Source organism: Merops nubicus, unplaced genomic scaffold (assembly GCF_000691845.1).
Source record: "Merops nubicus isolate BGI_N331 unplaced genomic scaffold, ASM69184v1 scaffold18381, whole genome shotgun sequence".
In the NCBI taxonomy this organism is placed as follows: domain Eukaryota; kingdom Metazoa; phylum Chordata; class Aves; order Coraciiformes; family Meropidae; genus Merops; species Merops nubicus.
In genome coordinates this window covers 75,799-93,073 of record NW_008587852.1, presented here as the reverse complement: position 1 = coordinate 93,073, position 17,275 = coordinate 75,799, and the positions used below count along the sequence as shown (strand labels likewise).

The following is a 17,275-nucleotide window of genomic DNA, read 5'->3' as shown; positions in this document are numbered from 1 at the left end:
CAGTGGTGCCCATTTAATTGAGAACTATTTTAAATTAAGACACAGATTTCATACCAGGCTTTTCCCAGGTTTTAATGAAATAATCTTCAGGTGTATTCACTTCAAAATAGTCAATGTTGAGATAAATTTTGATGGGCGTTTCTCAAGAATATAATTTAGAAATGTCATTCTTTCAGTTGGGATACTTCATTTGTTTGATCATGATATGATTTGGGAAGTCCTAAGTTGTTGTGAACTTAAGGTTAGGAGGTAATTAGTAATCGTGTCCAGTTTGTCAAATGCCCCTATTTCTTGTACATGCTATACAGCTGTACGCCTTTGATGACTTTGGGAAAATTTTGAGATTTGTGAATATGGTAATGGCCATATGAGTACTTATCCAAATAAGAATTGTAACAAAATGCTGAATACTTGCACACAAATGTCTGCTAGTATGTATGTTTGCAGAAGTGTAATTTTTTTCTTTTTTTCATTTGTGGATCTCAATTTAGTAATTAAATACACAAAGACTGACTTTGCTTACTAAAAAGAAACTTTTTTTTTTTCCCTTTATTTGATTTAGAGTAACTGGGAACAATTTTGGAAATTAGCTTACTTTGAGTTTTATAAACATGAAGTTACATTTTCAGTTATTTAGGACTTCTAACCACGTGCCTTATAACTTTGAAATCTGTATGAACTCCAGTGGTAATAAGGAATCATCATATGACTGTCTATAGCCTACCAGTTATGGTCTTTATATTCTTTATATAAGCTACCTTTCATTAAAATAAGTTTGGTTTTGTCCTTATAGGATGATCTCTACTCAGTAATAGTTCGAAATATTGAATAAAATAGCTAAAACACTTAAAGAAGGATAACTTTTCATCCCGGTAATTACAGTCTTTGCAAAGCTTGTTTTTGTTTAGAGAAAACCACTTCATTGCTTGTTTGAACTGGAATCTTGATCTGGAGAAGCCGGTTTTCTGCACTTGAGTTGGAATTAATTCTTCTCCCCCCTGTTACTTTTCTACTTGCAACAACGTTGGGGGGGGGGGAAGGAAACAAAGTGAAGGACCTTGTATATTAAAATCAGTATATCTAGGTTTTCTTTGGCATGCAGAGATTTTTATGAAACTCTATACTGAAAATAAAAGTTGAATTAGATCACTTACATGATGTGTTTTAGAAATTTCTTCAGCAACAATTGTAAATAAATGTATGCAAATTACATTCCATTTAACTTTTCAACATGAAGATCTCTGATGTGGAGACCCAAAGAATCTGTTTTTGACAGTCATCATTTACAGCCCTTTGCCTTGTGTTGTATTGCAGCTTTTGTTTTCAGCAATTAGAATGCACATGCAAAATGAATATGGATTTATGTGATTGAAAAATGTGCCTTAATGATGACAGAGCTTTGTTATTATTTGCCTTTGTTCCCTTTCACATTATAGATTCACACGTTAGTTGAAAGTTTGAAGCTTTCAATCTCTGATCAGCAGCTTCCTATGTTTATCCGAATAATGCAACTTGGGATTGCTCTTTATTATGGAGAAATAGGCAACTTCAAAGATGGAGAAACTGAAGATTTGATTAGCCTCACTAAAGATACATTGGGAAATACCAAAGGTTAGTACAATTTTTACTTTTTAAAAAGAAATGTTAAAAACATTTTCTTCACTTTTTACAAATACAAATGTCTGAGGCTTGTCATTGCAAGTATCTTGGCAGTCTGCAGTTTGTAAAGGGCAGTTCGTTGTGCTGTGTAAGTATCCAGTGCTCTGACACCTTTTTCATATTAAGTTCTGAGAAGTATTCTGATGATCCTGACTAAACTGAGGTTAAATTCTATCTAAAAAGACTATTTTAGGAGTTGTGACACAGTAGGGTATTTTGGATATCTGTGTCACTGTATTGTGCAACAAGACACTTTTAGGCAGCTTTGACTTTTTAATTAGGTAAAATGTGGCTGCTGCCAGTTCCAAAGTCATGTGGTTTTCCATCTTCCTTAGAAACATGTCACTGGGACTAGGTATATCAGCATCTGTTCTAAACAGCAAAGTATTACTTGGCCCTGTGTTTTATACAGTTTCGTCCTTTTACATTAATTTTTTAACTTTAAGTTTTATTTTCATGTAACATGTATTCCACTTCTACATGATCTTTCATGGTAACTTGAAAGATAGGAGCTACCAACTTGACTCCTGTATTATTTTCCTCTAGTTCTATTGTGTCATGGGTTTGAGTGTTGAGGTTTTATCTTATGCAAATTGTTAGGAATTTGCAGCCACATAAATGGCACATAGATGCTTATTATGCATTGAAATGTAAGGGAAATAAAATTTCTAAGTAGGCAGTAGAACTGAAGTATTTCACTGTTTCTTCACGTCTGTGTCATGTATACACAGAACATTCAAGGAACAAGCAGTCATATTGACTTATGTTATACTATCTTTTCTTAGTAATTTAATCAAGAATGTCATTATCTTGAATATCCAAATTTTAATCTGAAGTTTTTGTAATGTGTCACTCACTCAGTAAAAGGGAAGAGGGAGGTTGGACTGTCATTCTAAATTCTGAATGTTCTTGGCTTTGTGCTTTTGTAGAGCAGACGATAATTTGCTTGTGAAGACAGGCAATTTTTGTAGAGATTTCTGTTTTAATTTTAATCACCTCACGACATAAGTTTAGGATGTCTTTCAAGGCTGAATTTGGGTCTGGGAGTGTAGGAAGAGATACTTGCTACACAGCCAAGAGCATGATAACTTTGAAACTTTAACTTTTTAGAAAGTTCTTGGAATTATGTGTGAAGGTAATGCAGCACTCTTAAGATATGCTTATGCTCGTAGTGTTACAAGAGTTTGAAACTTTGTAAACCATTGAATTATTTTTGATCTAAAAAAAATACATAGTTTTAATTTCCATAAGAAATTTAGATTTTATTTTGTCTTTTGATCCTGTGTTGCTGGACACTATTGGAAAACTGATGGCAGTGGAAATTTTTTTGCCAAAATATAGCTTTCAGTGTTAGTTGGCACAGACAACAGTTTCACTGTCATGCCCGATGTAGAATTCTTGGTCATGCTTCTGCTATGTGGAACTGAGCAAATAAAGAAATGTCTGTAAATAGTTCTCTCGTGTCTTCTTCAAAGCTCAAATAGTTTTCTGCACTAGAAACTATTTGCCTTACAAGAAACATGGAATTTGTTTCACAAGATATACAATTAGAAGTAATTAATATTCGTAAAATATCAAGTTAATTTTCTCCTGAGACTTAAAAAGCATACAGTTTTTTTGAAAAATAATTAGTGTAAATTTTAAGAACTCCTTGCATCTAACCAATGTTTTAAGTGTACTATTTGCAGCAGAAATGGTGAAGAACTTTTTTTTTCTGTGAAGAGCTGCATTACCCTTGCTTTCAGACAGGGGGTTGTCTTTGTACCATGAGTATCTTTTTCATTCCCATCAGAGTTCACCCAGATTTTGCCAGATTTTCATGCCGTAGAGAATTATGATCTATTTAGTTACTTGAACTTTGTAGCAGGATTTGTGGAGCTACTAAGGCAAGTAGGACCATTTGAATGTAGGAAAGACATCAAAAGAATGGTGAAGTCATCTTAGTTGATAGGAGAACAGCTGGCACTTGTAGGCAGTGTGTTTCAGATGAAAAGATCTAAGGATTAGAGACAAAGATTAGCTGACTAATGAGGAGACTGGGAAGAACAGCTGGAACTGTGGCAGAGGCTGGAGGCTGGATAGGAGAGGTATGGAGGTTTTGTTGGTTTGGCTTTGTTTGGTTAGTGTGTGAGATGGGTGGTGAAACAAATATCGTTTAAGCAAAGATTAAGGTTAAAGCAAGGCATCTGCTGACAAGTACTCAGTTTTTTTTTCTGCATCTGGAATGGAATTGGAGATTCTTGTGTCTGAGTATGAGTAAAATCTTTGGCAGTGCATCTGTTGTCATCTTTATTTCTAATGTTTCCCCGCAGGAAGGTGTCTCTAAATCTCATTTGCATTCTTTTTTAGAACAACTGTGAGTTTCTAGTGTTTCATTAAATAGCTGTACAAAAAAATTAATATCCTGGAGGGTCAGAAATGAGACTAGGGTTGCAATGACAAGAACTACCAAGGAGAAAATCTGTAATTTCCTATGTAATTTTTATTCAGCTACACTGTGCTCAGTGTCATAGTACTTAATTAGATGCTCATATCTGTTTGACAGAATTATCTACTTCAGAACACAAAACAGATGGCAATTGTTGGGTGGCCAAGCCAGAGCTGTAGAAACAGTTATAGAAGTCCATTTCTGTCTTCATTCCAAAATATTTTGCCACACAGAGGCTAAAACTGCTAGCAACTATTTTCCTTCACGCTATTTATGCTTGTTCCCTTCATTAAGTATATAGGCTTACCTACACATACATGTGCACATGCACTTACACACACATAAATAAACTTTTAAATAGTGATTTTTTCCCTCTCATTCAGCACAGTTAAGTGGGAGTGCCAAATGTATGTTAACCAGGTTACCTGTACTATCAGATTGTGAGTTTGCTTTTTTTAGTTCTGACTTTATCTTACATCCGTGTCTGAGAACAGGGAGGGGAGAAACAAAAGCCAAAACAACCAAAAAAAACCCCAAACCGCTTTCTTAGCACTTTATGGTGCATTTGTCATCCAGATTTCCAACTACAGATTTGAACTTTTCTGAGGAATCTTTGAATGCGCTACTATTTTCAGAAAAAAAACACATAATACATGTCATTTGTTATTATACTTGATTATCTGCCGAGATATATTAGCCACGTTTTTTTTCCAAGAATAACGCTTCATGAGATCGACGATTAACTCCTGGAATTGTGCCTAAATTCTTTATAGTTTAATACTGTACAGACCTCTCTTGTAGATTATACTTTTAAAGACTTTGAAAGGGTTCTGAAGATTCATTAAACAATTTAACCCAGTATTTATTAGCAAGCAGTCTCCACCTCTTCAGTTTAAAGAATTTACTGGGTTGATATATATACTATATATGATATATGATATATACTATTGCTAGTTCTTAGTCTTTTGGATGGAACTTACTTTTATTATATTATTGTTCGCATAGTAAAATGTCACCTATACATGTTTATGAATATTCTAGCAAGCAGTTTTGTTTGCTCTTGTCTACCCAAACATAAGACCACGACCTTAAGATACGTCAGCAGGATAGCCTGTGTCAAGAGCATATATTTTGCTGCCTGAGTGAAGTCTGCTCAAATCCTGTTAAGCTGAAAGCATTCAACATACACAGGTAAAATTAGAGGTCAGAAATACAGGTAGAAGCTCTCTTTAGTTTGGTATGTAAATTCACCTAGTACTGCACTCATACTGGACCATGGTCCTGCTCAGGGCTGGACAGGGGTTTTACTTCTGAGGGGTGGAGGGCTGCCTGAATCGTGGGCTTGGATGCCTGACTGTAGTGATGGTGTGAAGGAGGACATGGATATATTTCAGTGCAGAGCGATACGAAAGTGAGAAGGGTTTGGACAAGAGCCTGTGGCAGAAGCAGCAGTTGTAGTTGTGGCAGTCCGGGACTTGAGAATAAGCTTTTGGTTTGTGGTGGAAAAAAATTGGCTAATGTAACTAGAAATTAAAACAATTTAGGCGTGAGAGAGGATAGAGTTGCTGAAAAAGGTGATCTGAGACTGAAGATACTTAAGTAAAAAATGATATGAGAGGTCTGAAGAACAAGAAAAGCTCAAGCAGAGGAAGTTTAGCAGTTCCTGGGCAAAGACACAAACAGTGGACTAGAAATGTGAAAAGCTGCATGGCTGGACGGGGTGCAGGGCAGGTGGGCAGACAGCAGAGATGAGTGTGCATGATGACGTTAGATGCTGAGCAAGCAGCTTGTGACAGATGTGAGAAGCTGGAGTCATGAGCAGCAGTATGAGTTACTGAGCTTCTGAGAGTGGTTTTAACAGTTCCTGTGCTGCCTTCTCTGAATGACTGCCTTCAGATTCTCTATTATGAAAGTTTTGGGTTCTGTTGATGTGGTGTGGGTTTTTTTGTGGGGTGTTTTTTTTTTTTTTTTTTTTCTTTCATGAAATGAAATCCATTGCAGATGTGATTCCAGCATATGAAACATGCTTCCCTGGTGTAAAATGTCAATAATAACAGTACTGTTCTATCCCAAAGGAATACTGTGAAATTCTCTAATATTTGTAAAGCACACTGACCCTGTCATGATCTTTACACTCAAAAACTAAATGAAAATAAAGAAGGCCTTTATGAATGTGTGTAGTAGTAACGCTTTTACAATGCTAAACAGAATAAAATGCTGCATAGATACAATCAGACTAACATTTTTAATGGGCTGAAGTGTTCCTTATTGAAACTTGTTGATAAGAACAGTTAGCATGGATACCAGTGGAACAAAAAGCAGACAAGAGAATGAGTTCAGTATAATGCCAGCTTTGGGCTGACTGTGAGATTTGAGTTGACTGAGAAAGCCAGATGCGTGTAATTTGTGACAGCAAGAAATTCTCGGGGAGCATTAGTTGTTGGAGAAGAAATTGCCTCTGCAGTATTCTATTAGGATAAAAATGAGAGGACTGAAATAGATTTCTTTATTCATACTTAACTGAGAAAAAGTAGCTGTGCACTGTGTTAAAGGGTTTGGATGGAAGCAAGTTATCCCTGAACAGTGGAAAAATGATCCCCAGCTTGACCGAAATGATGTCAAGATAAATGATTGTGTGCCAAATTACAGTTCCCTGGGCATTTTTCTCGTCCCTGTGCTTTGTCCCTTTTCTCTTGAGGGCTAAAGAGATGGGGATACACATCTTTGTACCAGGGTACGTAATACTGTTTCAACTCTTCATGTTTTCACATGTTTTGTGAGGCAACTGTCCTACACAGTAAAACCTCAGTCATTTTTGCCCCGCTTCAGGCGTCTAGCTCCATTACTTCTTTGGTGGTACTTCTTGTGTATACGCTTTGGTGTCCTCTCAAGGAACAGTAGGTGTACTTGCCATTCATATTTCAACAGACTAAGATGCAGCATAGACACACAACTGTGGAACAGGGCTTGCGGGGTCCGTGCATTGTGCAGCCAACAGCCATTATGACAGTGAGAAACTTTGTTGTAGGCATCTATAATAGTGCATTTTAACTGGCTGCTGAGATCCCATGTGCTGAGGATGGGTATCGAGCTCCTTGTATGGATGGCAATGGCCAGATTTTATTTATTTGGAATACATGTTTAGGCATATAGAATTGCTTACAACTGTTAGCAGCAATTAAAATGAGTAGGAAATTAAAAAAAATGAGCAAAGATTAAATCTTTCCAGATTGTAAAGTTTCTAAATTGGGGAGATTAAATTTGTTTATATTAAATATTTTTATTGTTTTAGGAACTATATCCTTTTTATGGAGAACTAACTTTTAATAAATGCCTTTCAAATATCTATTTTATGTTGTATTGCCATTTTCCTTTTTCTTGAAAAATATTAATACTCCCTATTGAGAGACCCCAAAAATCTGATTACATCTTTGAAAGACATGATTCACAAGTTGACCTTTTGCTATTACTTATTACATAAAACCTTAAATATCAGGCCACTTTTTCTGCTGCTGATTTAGAAGTGGCTTATTGTAGATGTCAGACTGCAAGCAATGTTTTTTGAAACAAAAAAGTGAACAAAGTGTATTTCCGATTGATCTGATTGAACTTGTATGTGGAATATGAAACAAAACCACTTTTTAGATTGGCATTGTCAATCAACCCACACCTTCCTCTCCCTGTTGGGTATCTGCACTTACCTACTGGTTTGAGATGATTTGTACCTCAGCTCAAAGGCACTTGCCCGTTTAATTTGATGCCTCACATCATTTAGTTTCCTTTGCCATTAAAATAGATCTCCTACCTCCTGTCTTGGTTCTGATAGTTTTAAAATCACTGCCACTTGTTTTTTAGCTCACCCTTGACTAACTCATTCATCTGCTCCTAATTTTACTGAGGTTGGGATGTTGTTGCAATAATTGGGTTAATTACTAACCCATGTACTATCATATAGGGAGCACTTTAGAATAATTAATGGTGTTGTTTTAGCACTGCAGAATAGTTGTGGCATCACTCTTTATTTGGAATTTTCTTAAATTTGAAAGATGATTCATGCATTCCCTCCTTATCTATCAGTTCTTCACTAGCATAGTTTCACTTTATAGTGAGACAAGAAAGGTAGGCAAGGAGTGAAAGCTTCTGGAAATTTATTAAATGATGGAGGTACATTACCATGAAATAGCAGATTCTCTAGAGTTGAACCTGAAGCTTTATGTTACAGTCACATTCCACGTCCAGAGGAATCTGCAACTCAGTAGTAAGAGGGAGTTAGGATTTCTTGCCTTGATTTGTGTTTGTGAGGTGGGAAGATGTTCTGGCCTCTTAGGATCCAGAGGTTTAAGTTTAAGGAACATGATGTTCTCAATGCAGAAGGAAGAAGAAACCTTTAAGGCTTACTATTTTGTGGTATTGATTCCTGGCTATCTGAATTACTGTAGTGTGTTGTCTTGTCTTGTACAAGCTAAGTGTGATACCTCTTAAATGTATAAAAGTCCTGTCATTTGTGTGTGTGATTTTGCTGCAATACTGTATCTATGCTATAATTACAATGGCACCAGATTTTCAACTAGGAAATGTTGGGGGTACATTTGCTTTTAAATGGAGATGCAGAATACCTTGCAGACTAGAGTTTGGTACATAGCATTTTAGTTTCTGCTGATGTTGGTATAATTTCCAGTTATGTGCAATCTCCTTTGCCAATATTGCTATGTTAGTGTAATGTCAGGTCATGAGCCAATCTTTTTTTAATATGTACTGTGAAGTAAAACTGGTTAAACATTAAAAGTTTAGGCTACTAGTGTAGTTAACATTATCAGTTACCTTGTGGCAATCAGCTTATTGTCTTACTATAGTATAGATCCAAAATTTTTGGCAACACAGCCACTACATAATATAAACATATTGGGGGGAACTTGTACAAACATTGAAATTTTTTTTTTTTTTTGTGTGCATTAGTAATTTCTGTGTATTTTATATATAATAAGTAAATGCAAAGAAAGTCATACAGAAAGTATGTATTACTCTGAAAACGTGTGTTATTACATTTGAGATTTCTGCAAGGACAGTTCATACTGCAAGGACAAGTTTAAGAGCTGTTGCATTCTCAAGGTCAGCCCCAAAACTGTTACCAGACATATAACTCTTGTTCCCTGCAAATTTTTCTTTTTAGTAATGATTTATTCTGTAAGTTCTGCCTTCATAATTAATGACGATGTCGTCTTAACTGTGAGAGTGCAGTAGCTTCTTTAGCTTACGACAGGTAAAATATGGATTAGGAAATGAATTTTAATATCTACATTATTTAGTGATACAAAAACGAACATCTACAGCTATATTCTTGAAGTACTTACCAAGTTTTATATATGCAGTTTCATGACTGATTGAACCAGATTAAAAATTTATGCTATCGCCAGCAGGGATGGTGATGCATTCCCAGCCTCTTCCCCTAGCGCCAGCACTTGTATTTATGTAGCCACAGGCTAAGCAGCATCAGCTTTATCTGGCTGAAAACTAATACAGATGGAAAAATAGAATCATGGAATCAATCAATAAAGAGAATTATTTTCTACTAGGTTCATTCCAAACGTATGTTGTGAGATACAGGGTTCCAGACTCTCAGAGATAAGTATCTCAAACCCTTTAAATGGATGGATAGTGACTTTCTGAAGATCAAACTGGATTCGAACATGGAAACAATGAGATGCAGTCACACTGCAATTTTGTAATTTATATAAAATGAATTTAACTGGAATCCCTGCCCTACATTATGAAGAAGGTTGCTCTAGTGTGATCTTGCTGTGGGTTGGCAGCAAAACTGGATTTAGAAACCTAATGAGTAAGAGCATTTTGTCCTTTAACGAACTCATGTGTATAAAACATAGGGGCTGTATAATTTGATTTCATTATCCTGTATGTTTGCAGTTGATGCAGTGGTTAGCATCGTTAGTTAAAAACAAAGAGCCTTTGTATATCCAAAGTACATACTCCCCTTCATGCATTACTTCTTGTAAAGAAATGTACATTATATTTATGCTTTGAAGTGTTTAGAGGATGCTGTGGGTTGCCTACTAGGCTGATAGTCATTTGTTCCGAAGTTTGACTGTTGATTACACAAAGGTTGTAGTAGTTTTAATTTTGTGATAGAAGATAGGTGGATCTTCCTCCTTTTCTGTATTCTGTCTCACAGTATATAAATACCACCTAGTTTAGCTGCTCTTCTCTCTTATTTTCATGGCTTACAAAATATTAATAAATCTAAACAAAACAATTATTTGGTATCTTTTACTGTTGTCTCTGTGCGTACAGGTCCTGTAGCCAGAGGTATGCTAAATGATGGCTGAATTTTATAGCTGCATAGACCAAACATTATGTGTAACCCAGGTTTTACACAGCCATATAATTTTTGTGGGTTTTTTTTTTTTTTTTTTTCCCCTTTTGGCAGACCTTTCACTGTTTCTTCTGTGCTTGCCAACAACAGTTTAGGCTAAACTACTCAAGTCATGCTCCAAATCAATTCATTTTCCTTCTACCTCTGACAGTCTGCCTCTTGGCTGTTTCCAAGACTTCATGTGCACTTCTTCTGTACTTCCTGTGTTTCAACATTTACATTTGGATTGTAATCTGATCTCTGACACTGTTTCATAAGGAAAGTAGGAAGGAAGCTTTTGTTGCCCATGTGGGAGGAGGTGTCCTCACCTCTAAGCATGTTCAGAGAATTCACATGAATTTTTTTTTCTTATGTTTTCTCCCATTGCACAAGTGTATAAATAATGATGCTAAAAAGCTAGCTAAAAACTAATTAGAATAAAGACTAAAAGCTCTAAAACCTGGAAGAATAGCATCTCTGTGCCTAATAATGAGTAAATAGGAAAGGACTATACCTATTTCTGTTCTCAGTTATATAATACATTCAGTATTGTTCCCGTGTGGGAACAGTAGTGCATCCTGTGCTACCTGTGGCTGTTCTGAAATAGTTAATGCCTCTCAGGAGTCCCTAAGAGTGGTGATGAAACCAGGTGGGCTAAGCTGATTGTGTTGTTTGTACATGCACAGTGTTACCTGTTTGGATCATGAACCTTAGACTTGTATCTTTGGGGAAAACTTTTTGTTCTTTATGCTATCTCTAATATTTTTTTTCACAAAAGGTGAAGACCAACAGATCTTGAAAATGTGTGGCATAGATAAAAAATTCTGGTTTCACTGCAAATGTACAATAATAAAACTGTTGCAAAGACCCTTAATATTTTTTTGGAAGAAAACATTAATGAATCAAGTGTTCGGAAACTTGCATTCAGAAGTTTAACATTACTACTTATTTTCTGTCATTATAAACCAAGCATTAGTGAATGATATGTGGAATACTGTCCTAGATAAATTCCACATACTATAATTTTTACTATAATAAGTCGATTTTCAAACATGGTTGATTTGAAATTTACTTTATTTTTTGTTATGAAAGGTGCAGAAGATGAAACAAGCTCAGTAATGCAGTATCCTACACAGTATATTAATCAAGATCCTTATTTGCATCAAGACAATGACCAGCAACAAGGATGGGTTTCCTGGGCTTGGTCTTTTGTTCCTGCTATTGTAAGTTATGATGATGAAGAGAATGATTCTAGTGGAATGGATGATGGAACAATGCTACATCAGCAGAAATCTCAATCCTTCAAGGATCCTGTTATTTCAATTGGGTTTTACTGTACAAAGGCAACAGTGACTTTTAAAGTAAGTATTTCTCCGTATTTTCTCTATGTCATTTAGGATTTATTTGGATTGTTGTGAAAGTGTGTGAAGATTATCTCAGTACTTGTGTACTGTTTGATTTGGGAAAGGGAACATTACATTAATTAAAAAAAACAAAAGGGATTGAAAGATCCTTTTGCATCATAGTATATTGTTAATTGCAGTGTGAGGTGTTTTTGTCCTTTAAGCTAGAACTTGAGTGTGAACTTTTTTATCTTAAAGGGAAACCACTTAATTTACTTAGGTTAATAGTTTGGATGGGAGAAAAAGCTGAAAAGGCTTTCTAGGAATGTTTATTGCAGTATTCTAGCTAATATTTATACTAAATATTTCTTTATTAAAAAGCTTTAGCTTCATAAAAGCTTGTGAATCAGAAGAATAAGGTTTTTCTTTTATTAAACTATAATATGTGCAAATATGTATTTAAATTGGTCACGTTGAAATTATTTTCCGTGGTTTGAAATTGAATTAAAGAAACAAATCATAAAATACACACGTACTCTGACCTATAAATTGTTCATGTAGATAAAGATGGAAAATTCTTAAAATAGTTGCTGTGCTTCTTTCTATTCCTTTTGTAAGCTTGCAGGAGGGAATATGCGGAGTCTGAATAGGATATTGAGATGTACTGACAGAAATTAAACAGTAAAGTTCTGAATTAGCAAAATGCTTCTAATGTGCCAAACTAGATACAAGCAATTCTGTGTGCGTAACTATAATAGCAAGTGGCTCTTGGTTTTGCAATTAAACATATAGTAAATCAAGCCCAGAACTCTTCAGAACAGGAAATGATATTATTTCTATGAGCAGTAGAAAAGCTAAGGTGGGTTTTTATGACTCTAAGCCTTTCAGGTGAGCTGCAGTACTTTCATAAACCTTATATAATGTTTATGTGCCTGATTATACACTCAGTACCACCAGCAGCTGCCCGTCCCTTTTCGCAAGGGAGTGTTTGGGGGGTGGGTGTTCACGGCTACTTTCTTTTAGCAATTTTTGTTTTGCAGCCTAGCAGAACATGTAGCTGCTCATCTATCGGAAAAGATGAGACAAGTAGTCTGGGGAGCTGCAGACATTCTGTGGAGGCATTAATGTTTTAAGCCTTGAGTCTCCTGGCAAATTTGGTTGCAAAACTTGAGGACATAAAGTAGCAACAGACTTTTCTTGCCATGTTCTTTTGTGTCAATCTGCTTCAGCTTCCCTTTTTTTTTTTTTTTTTTTTTTTTTTTTTTTTTTTTTTTAAATAAAAAAAGGCTAAAAGTAAATAATAGAAAATCTTTTCTTCCTCCTTTAATTATATCCCTGGGACATCACTTAAAACATAAATGTCAAAATACCCAACAAACCAATCAAACAAAAAAACTGCACAGATGACCAAAACTTACATTTCTCATTATCCTGGATCAGGATGTTCTTTCTTTTGTGCTTTGTCATACAACAGTAGTTTTGTATGCTCTTTCCTCATGTGAGAAAACTCATTAAAAATAATATAAACTTCTTTGAGCGTGATTTGCTGGATTGGGCTTTCCTAATGTTTCAGTGGCAAGTGTATGCATTTTATGTTAGAAGTGATAAAAATGACTTAAAATGTAACATCTTACATTCTATAAATGATGCATGATACTAATATAGTAGCAGTGAGGAGGAAAACAGAATTCATTGTTCTGTTTGCATGCAAAGAATGTATGGAATTAATTTGAGGTTCATATTTTGGTTAAAAAATAAGGTCAAGTTTCTGCATTAGCATTCTGAACAGTTGATATCATTCCAGCTAAAAATCATGCCAAATTAAATGTAACATTTTCTAATAATGGTGAAAATGATTCTTGTAATTATTGAGTTCTTTTAATCAATTAATTGCTTTTCCTCTACAATAATTGCACACAGCTGAAGAGTGATCAGTGATTTTTTTCATCCAATTTTCTAGGACATTCGGATTACAAAAATTTTAATTTGAAACAACATCCATGTGTATCCACTCTTAAAATAATTAGAGCCTGTGGATATTTTTATATAGAAGTTAGAATTTGAACTATTTAAACTACTCAACATTAACTGCAATATTTTTAAATCCAAAACGTACACCTCATTATTTTGTGCCTCTTTTCTCCTTTTTCTTAGCAACAAGTTATATGCTTTTTAATCTAAATGTGTGTTCTACCACTTTAAATTTTTATATTAAAATCATGCAAGAAACATAAATGCATGTTTATCTCCATTGCTATGGTAAGAATCAAAAATGAGTATGGTTGTAATCAAAATATTTCCTTAATATTATCATGCTGTTTAGTTATTTGCTGGTAAGAGTAAATAATGTATTTGTGGATTTTTACAGCAATTTATAAGCTGTTTTGATAGTACATTAATAATGCAGCTGTGTATCTGTTTCATCTTTTCACATTTTTCCTCTTTAGGAACTAAAAACACTATAGTGGATTTAAAGCTTTCTGTTATGGAATACTTCATCCAGAAGTTGAATATGAGAGTTCCTGATATGGATAACATGTTACAGCTGCTTAACTGCACCCGTTTACTGCTTGTTAGTAAATTTTGGCCCATAGTTTAAGTTGTCTTCATCAGTTCTGTATATTAATAAACCTACTGCTGATACTGACTTATGTAAGTTGTTTATCCTATTGTTTCATAGCTCACTGAAATGCAAGCTGAAAGTAGTTATTACAGCCCGCAGAAAGTAAAATCCAAAGAAGTTATATGCTGGGAGCAAGAAGGAACCACAGTTGAGGTAAGTTTCTATGGACTGGGGAGTTTTTGAATCATTGTAAATAATGTAGTAAATAACAATTAAATCTTTTGAAATTTTTTCATTGATGATTTTTCGTATTCTGCTCTGTTGTGTTTGTGTATTGCAATAATCCCTTTCAATTTCTCTAAATTTTTAGTGCTAAAGTAAGCCCTTCTTTTTAAGTGCCCTGTTTGATTGACTTGCTCTTTGTCAAAGTTCTAGATAATACAAACTTAAATATGTTTTCGTTCACTTCTCTCCCTCTTTTCTATTTCTCATGGAGTAGAATTCTTAAAAATAACACTTTTTTTTTTTTTTTTTTTCCCCCTCCCCTCACTAGGCACTTATGAAAGGTGAACTTTTCTTTGATTGCCAGATAGGTTTTGTTGGTTGCCAAGCTATGTGCCTTAAAGGGATTATGGGAATTAAAGACTTCGAAGAGACCATGAATAGGAGTGATGAAGTGAGTATATTGAAATATTGGTTGACTTACTGAATAAGCAATTCTGGTATGCTTTATTGAAATATTTGATTGCAAGAATTGGAAGGCTTGCTGCTACCGATTGTGATTTAAGTTTTTTTGGATGTGTCTAAGAGTGAGAAGCTGCAAAATAGAAAGTTTTTGACAGCCCCACTACCCCTCATCATTATGTACGTCTGCATACTCGAGTCTTGTGTAAGAGATTAAAACACAGTTGAAAACCTTTGAAAGTACTTAGATTAACAGAAGATTGGAAAGGAAGAAATGGGAACGCTGTATGCTAAAGATAATAGAAGTGTGGCTCAAATTTTGAGTAAGTGTTTTGCCTCTTTTCTCAAAGTAGATGAGAGCAGTATCAAGTAAAGGAGTTAATTACTATATTTCAAATAGTACCAAGGCTTCAACTGTGTATAACAAAATTAGGTATTTATATGAACTACTCTTAAACTATTTAATGAAGTGGTTCATGAAATTATAAATTCAATAATGAGGATTTTTAGTTGAACTATAGGTAGACTAGTGCCCTAAAGTAGTGGAGAACAGCTACTATTATCCGTGTTTCAATAAAAACAAATAGTGTGGCCAACAACATATCTGTTAACTTGATGTTAGTGATCTGAAGTCCTAGAAAATACTGAGCAGAAGAAAAATAAGAATATGTAGAAAATATGAAGTGAATGTGTATTAATATCAGGTATCATAGAATGTTTTGGGTTGGAAGACACCTTTAAAGGTCATCTAGTCCAACCCCCCTGCAGTGGGCAGGGACACCTTCCACTAGGTCAAGTTGCTCAGAGCCCCATCCAACCTGACCTTGACTGTTTCCACAGATGGGACATCTATCACCTCTCTGGGCAAGCTGTTCCAGTGTTTAACCACCCTCATTGTAAAAAATTTCTTCCTGTCATCTAGTCTACATGTATCCTCTTTTAGTTTAAAACTGTTACCCCGTGTCCTGTTGCAACAGGTCCCACTGAAAAGACCGTCCCCGTATTAAGCATGTCAACAGTGCCACTTAGCTTGGTGTCGTCTGCACACTTGGTGAGGGTGCATTTGATCCCACTATGTCATTAATGAAGAACCTTTCATGAAGGTTCCAGCTTTGTTGGATGTGATAAACTTTTTCCAACCATGTATTCTCAATCTCATATAAGTACCTTTTTGGAAGAATAACTCTTGATTGAAAAGTTGTGTTGATTTGAGAAGGATAGAGCATTTGGGGTATGGAGAAGGCATGTAAAAACCTAGATGAGTAAAGAAGAAGTGATAAGGTAGCAAGCAGGTAATCCATTGGAATAACTGCTTATCAGGGAGAGGATAGATAAAGTATCTGAATGGCATTGGTCAGTCAGAAAAATGGAATACATAGTGACAAGCTCATATATAGTTAAGAGGATGGGGCAGGATTTGGAGTAACTAATCTGAGGTTGTTTTCTGTTAAAATGAAACTAGTATGTGTCATGGGTTGAATAATATTCACTAGCTCAGGCTATTTTTATTTGAAAATGGGGAGGGAGCAGACAGGAACTTCAGGATTATTGAAGTTCTTTTAATTGCCTTATCTTCATTCATAATGAAATATGCTCTTGAGGGAGGCTACAATGTCAGTATGTTACGACAAATTTATAAACTGCTCTGTTAACTTGACTTTATTTTTTTTCTCCCTTTCCTTATCATTACTTTCTGCTACCTCATGAAGGAGGCCTGTTTCTTTAATTGTGGAGAAAATTTGAGTGCAAAAGGAATGACATACCTTACCAATTCACTATTTGATTACAGAAGTCCAGAAAATAATGGCATTCGTGCAGAATTTATATTGGATGCAGCACATCATAAGGTCAGAGAATTATGTTTTTCTTACAAGAAAAATTTCTAATGCTCTCTAATGGATTTCTAACGATTGTTTAGATCTGTGTACTATTAGAGGACTGATTTTCATTAGTTTGCTATGTTTAACTAAATATGACTTTGCAGATGGCAAAAAAAACTTAACCTGTTTGTGTTTAAAAAAAAAAAGCGTGTCCAGAAGAAACCTTAAATTCCCTTCCTGTCCCAAAAGCTGAATTAATGCCTTAGTTTTCAAAAGCATGAATTAAAAAACACCTGCAGTGAAAAACAGGAGAAAACAGTAAGTAGTTCATGATCTTCAAACTAAGTGCTTTATTGGTTAGTACATCTTAGGTAATGTTAATTTTATTTTGTGTCTATATTTGTCTGCTTA

The 17,275-nt window shown here is 35.0% G+C and overlaps 1 protein-coding gene across 1 annotated transcript in view; it reads left to right on the top strand.

The window, feature by feature from the left end:
* The window catches only part of LOC103781379 (vacuolar protein sorting-associated protein 13B-like), a gene marked incomplete at both ends in the record, with an annotated part of 99,842 nt that overhangs the window by 6,982 nt on the left and 75,585 nt on the right, over positions 1-17,275 (top strand). The window contains 5 exons of the mRNA XM_008949094.1: positions 1,437-1,611; positions 11,547-11,815; positions 14,478-14,573; positions 14,914-15,036; positions 16,754-16,891. Of these exons, the coding sequence (XP_008947342.1) occupies positions 1,437-1,611; positions 11,547-11,815; positions 14,478-14,573; positions 14,914-15,036; positions 16,754-16,891 (801 nt within the window). The remainder of the gene's footprint in view (positions 1-1,436; positions 1,612-11,546; positions 11,816-14,477; positions 14,574-14,913; positions 15,037-16,753; positions 16,892-17,275) is intronic.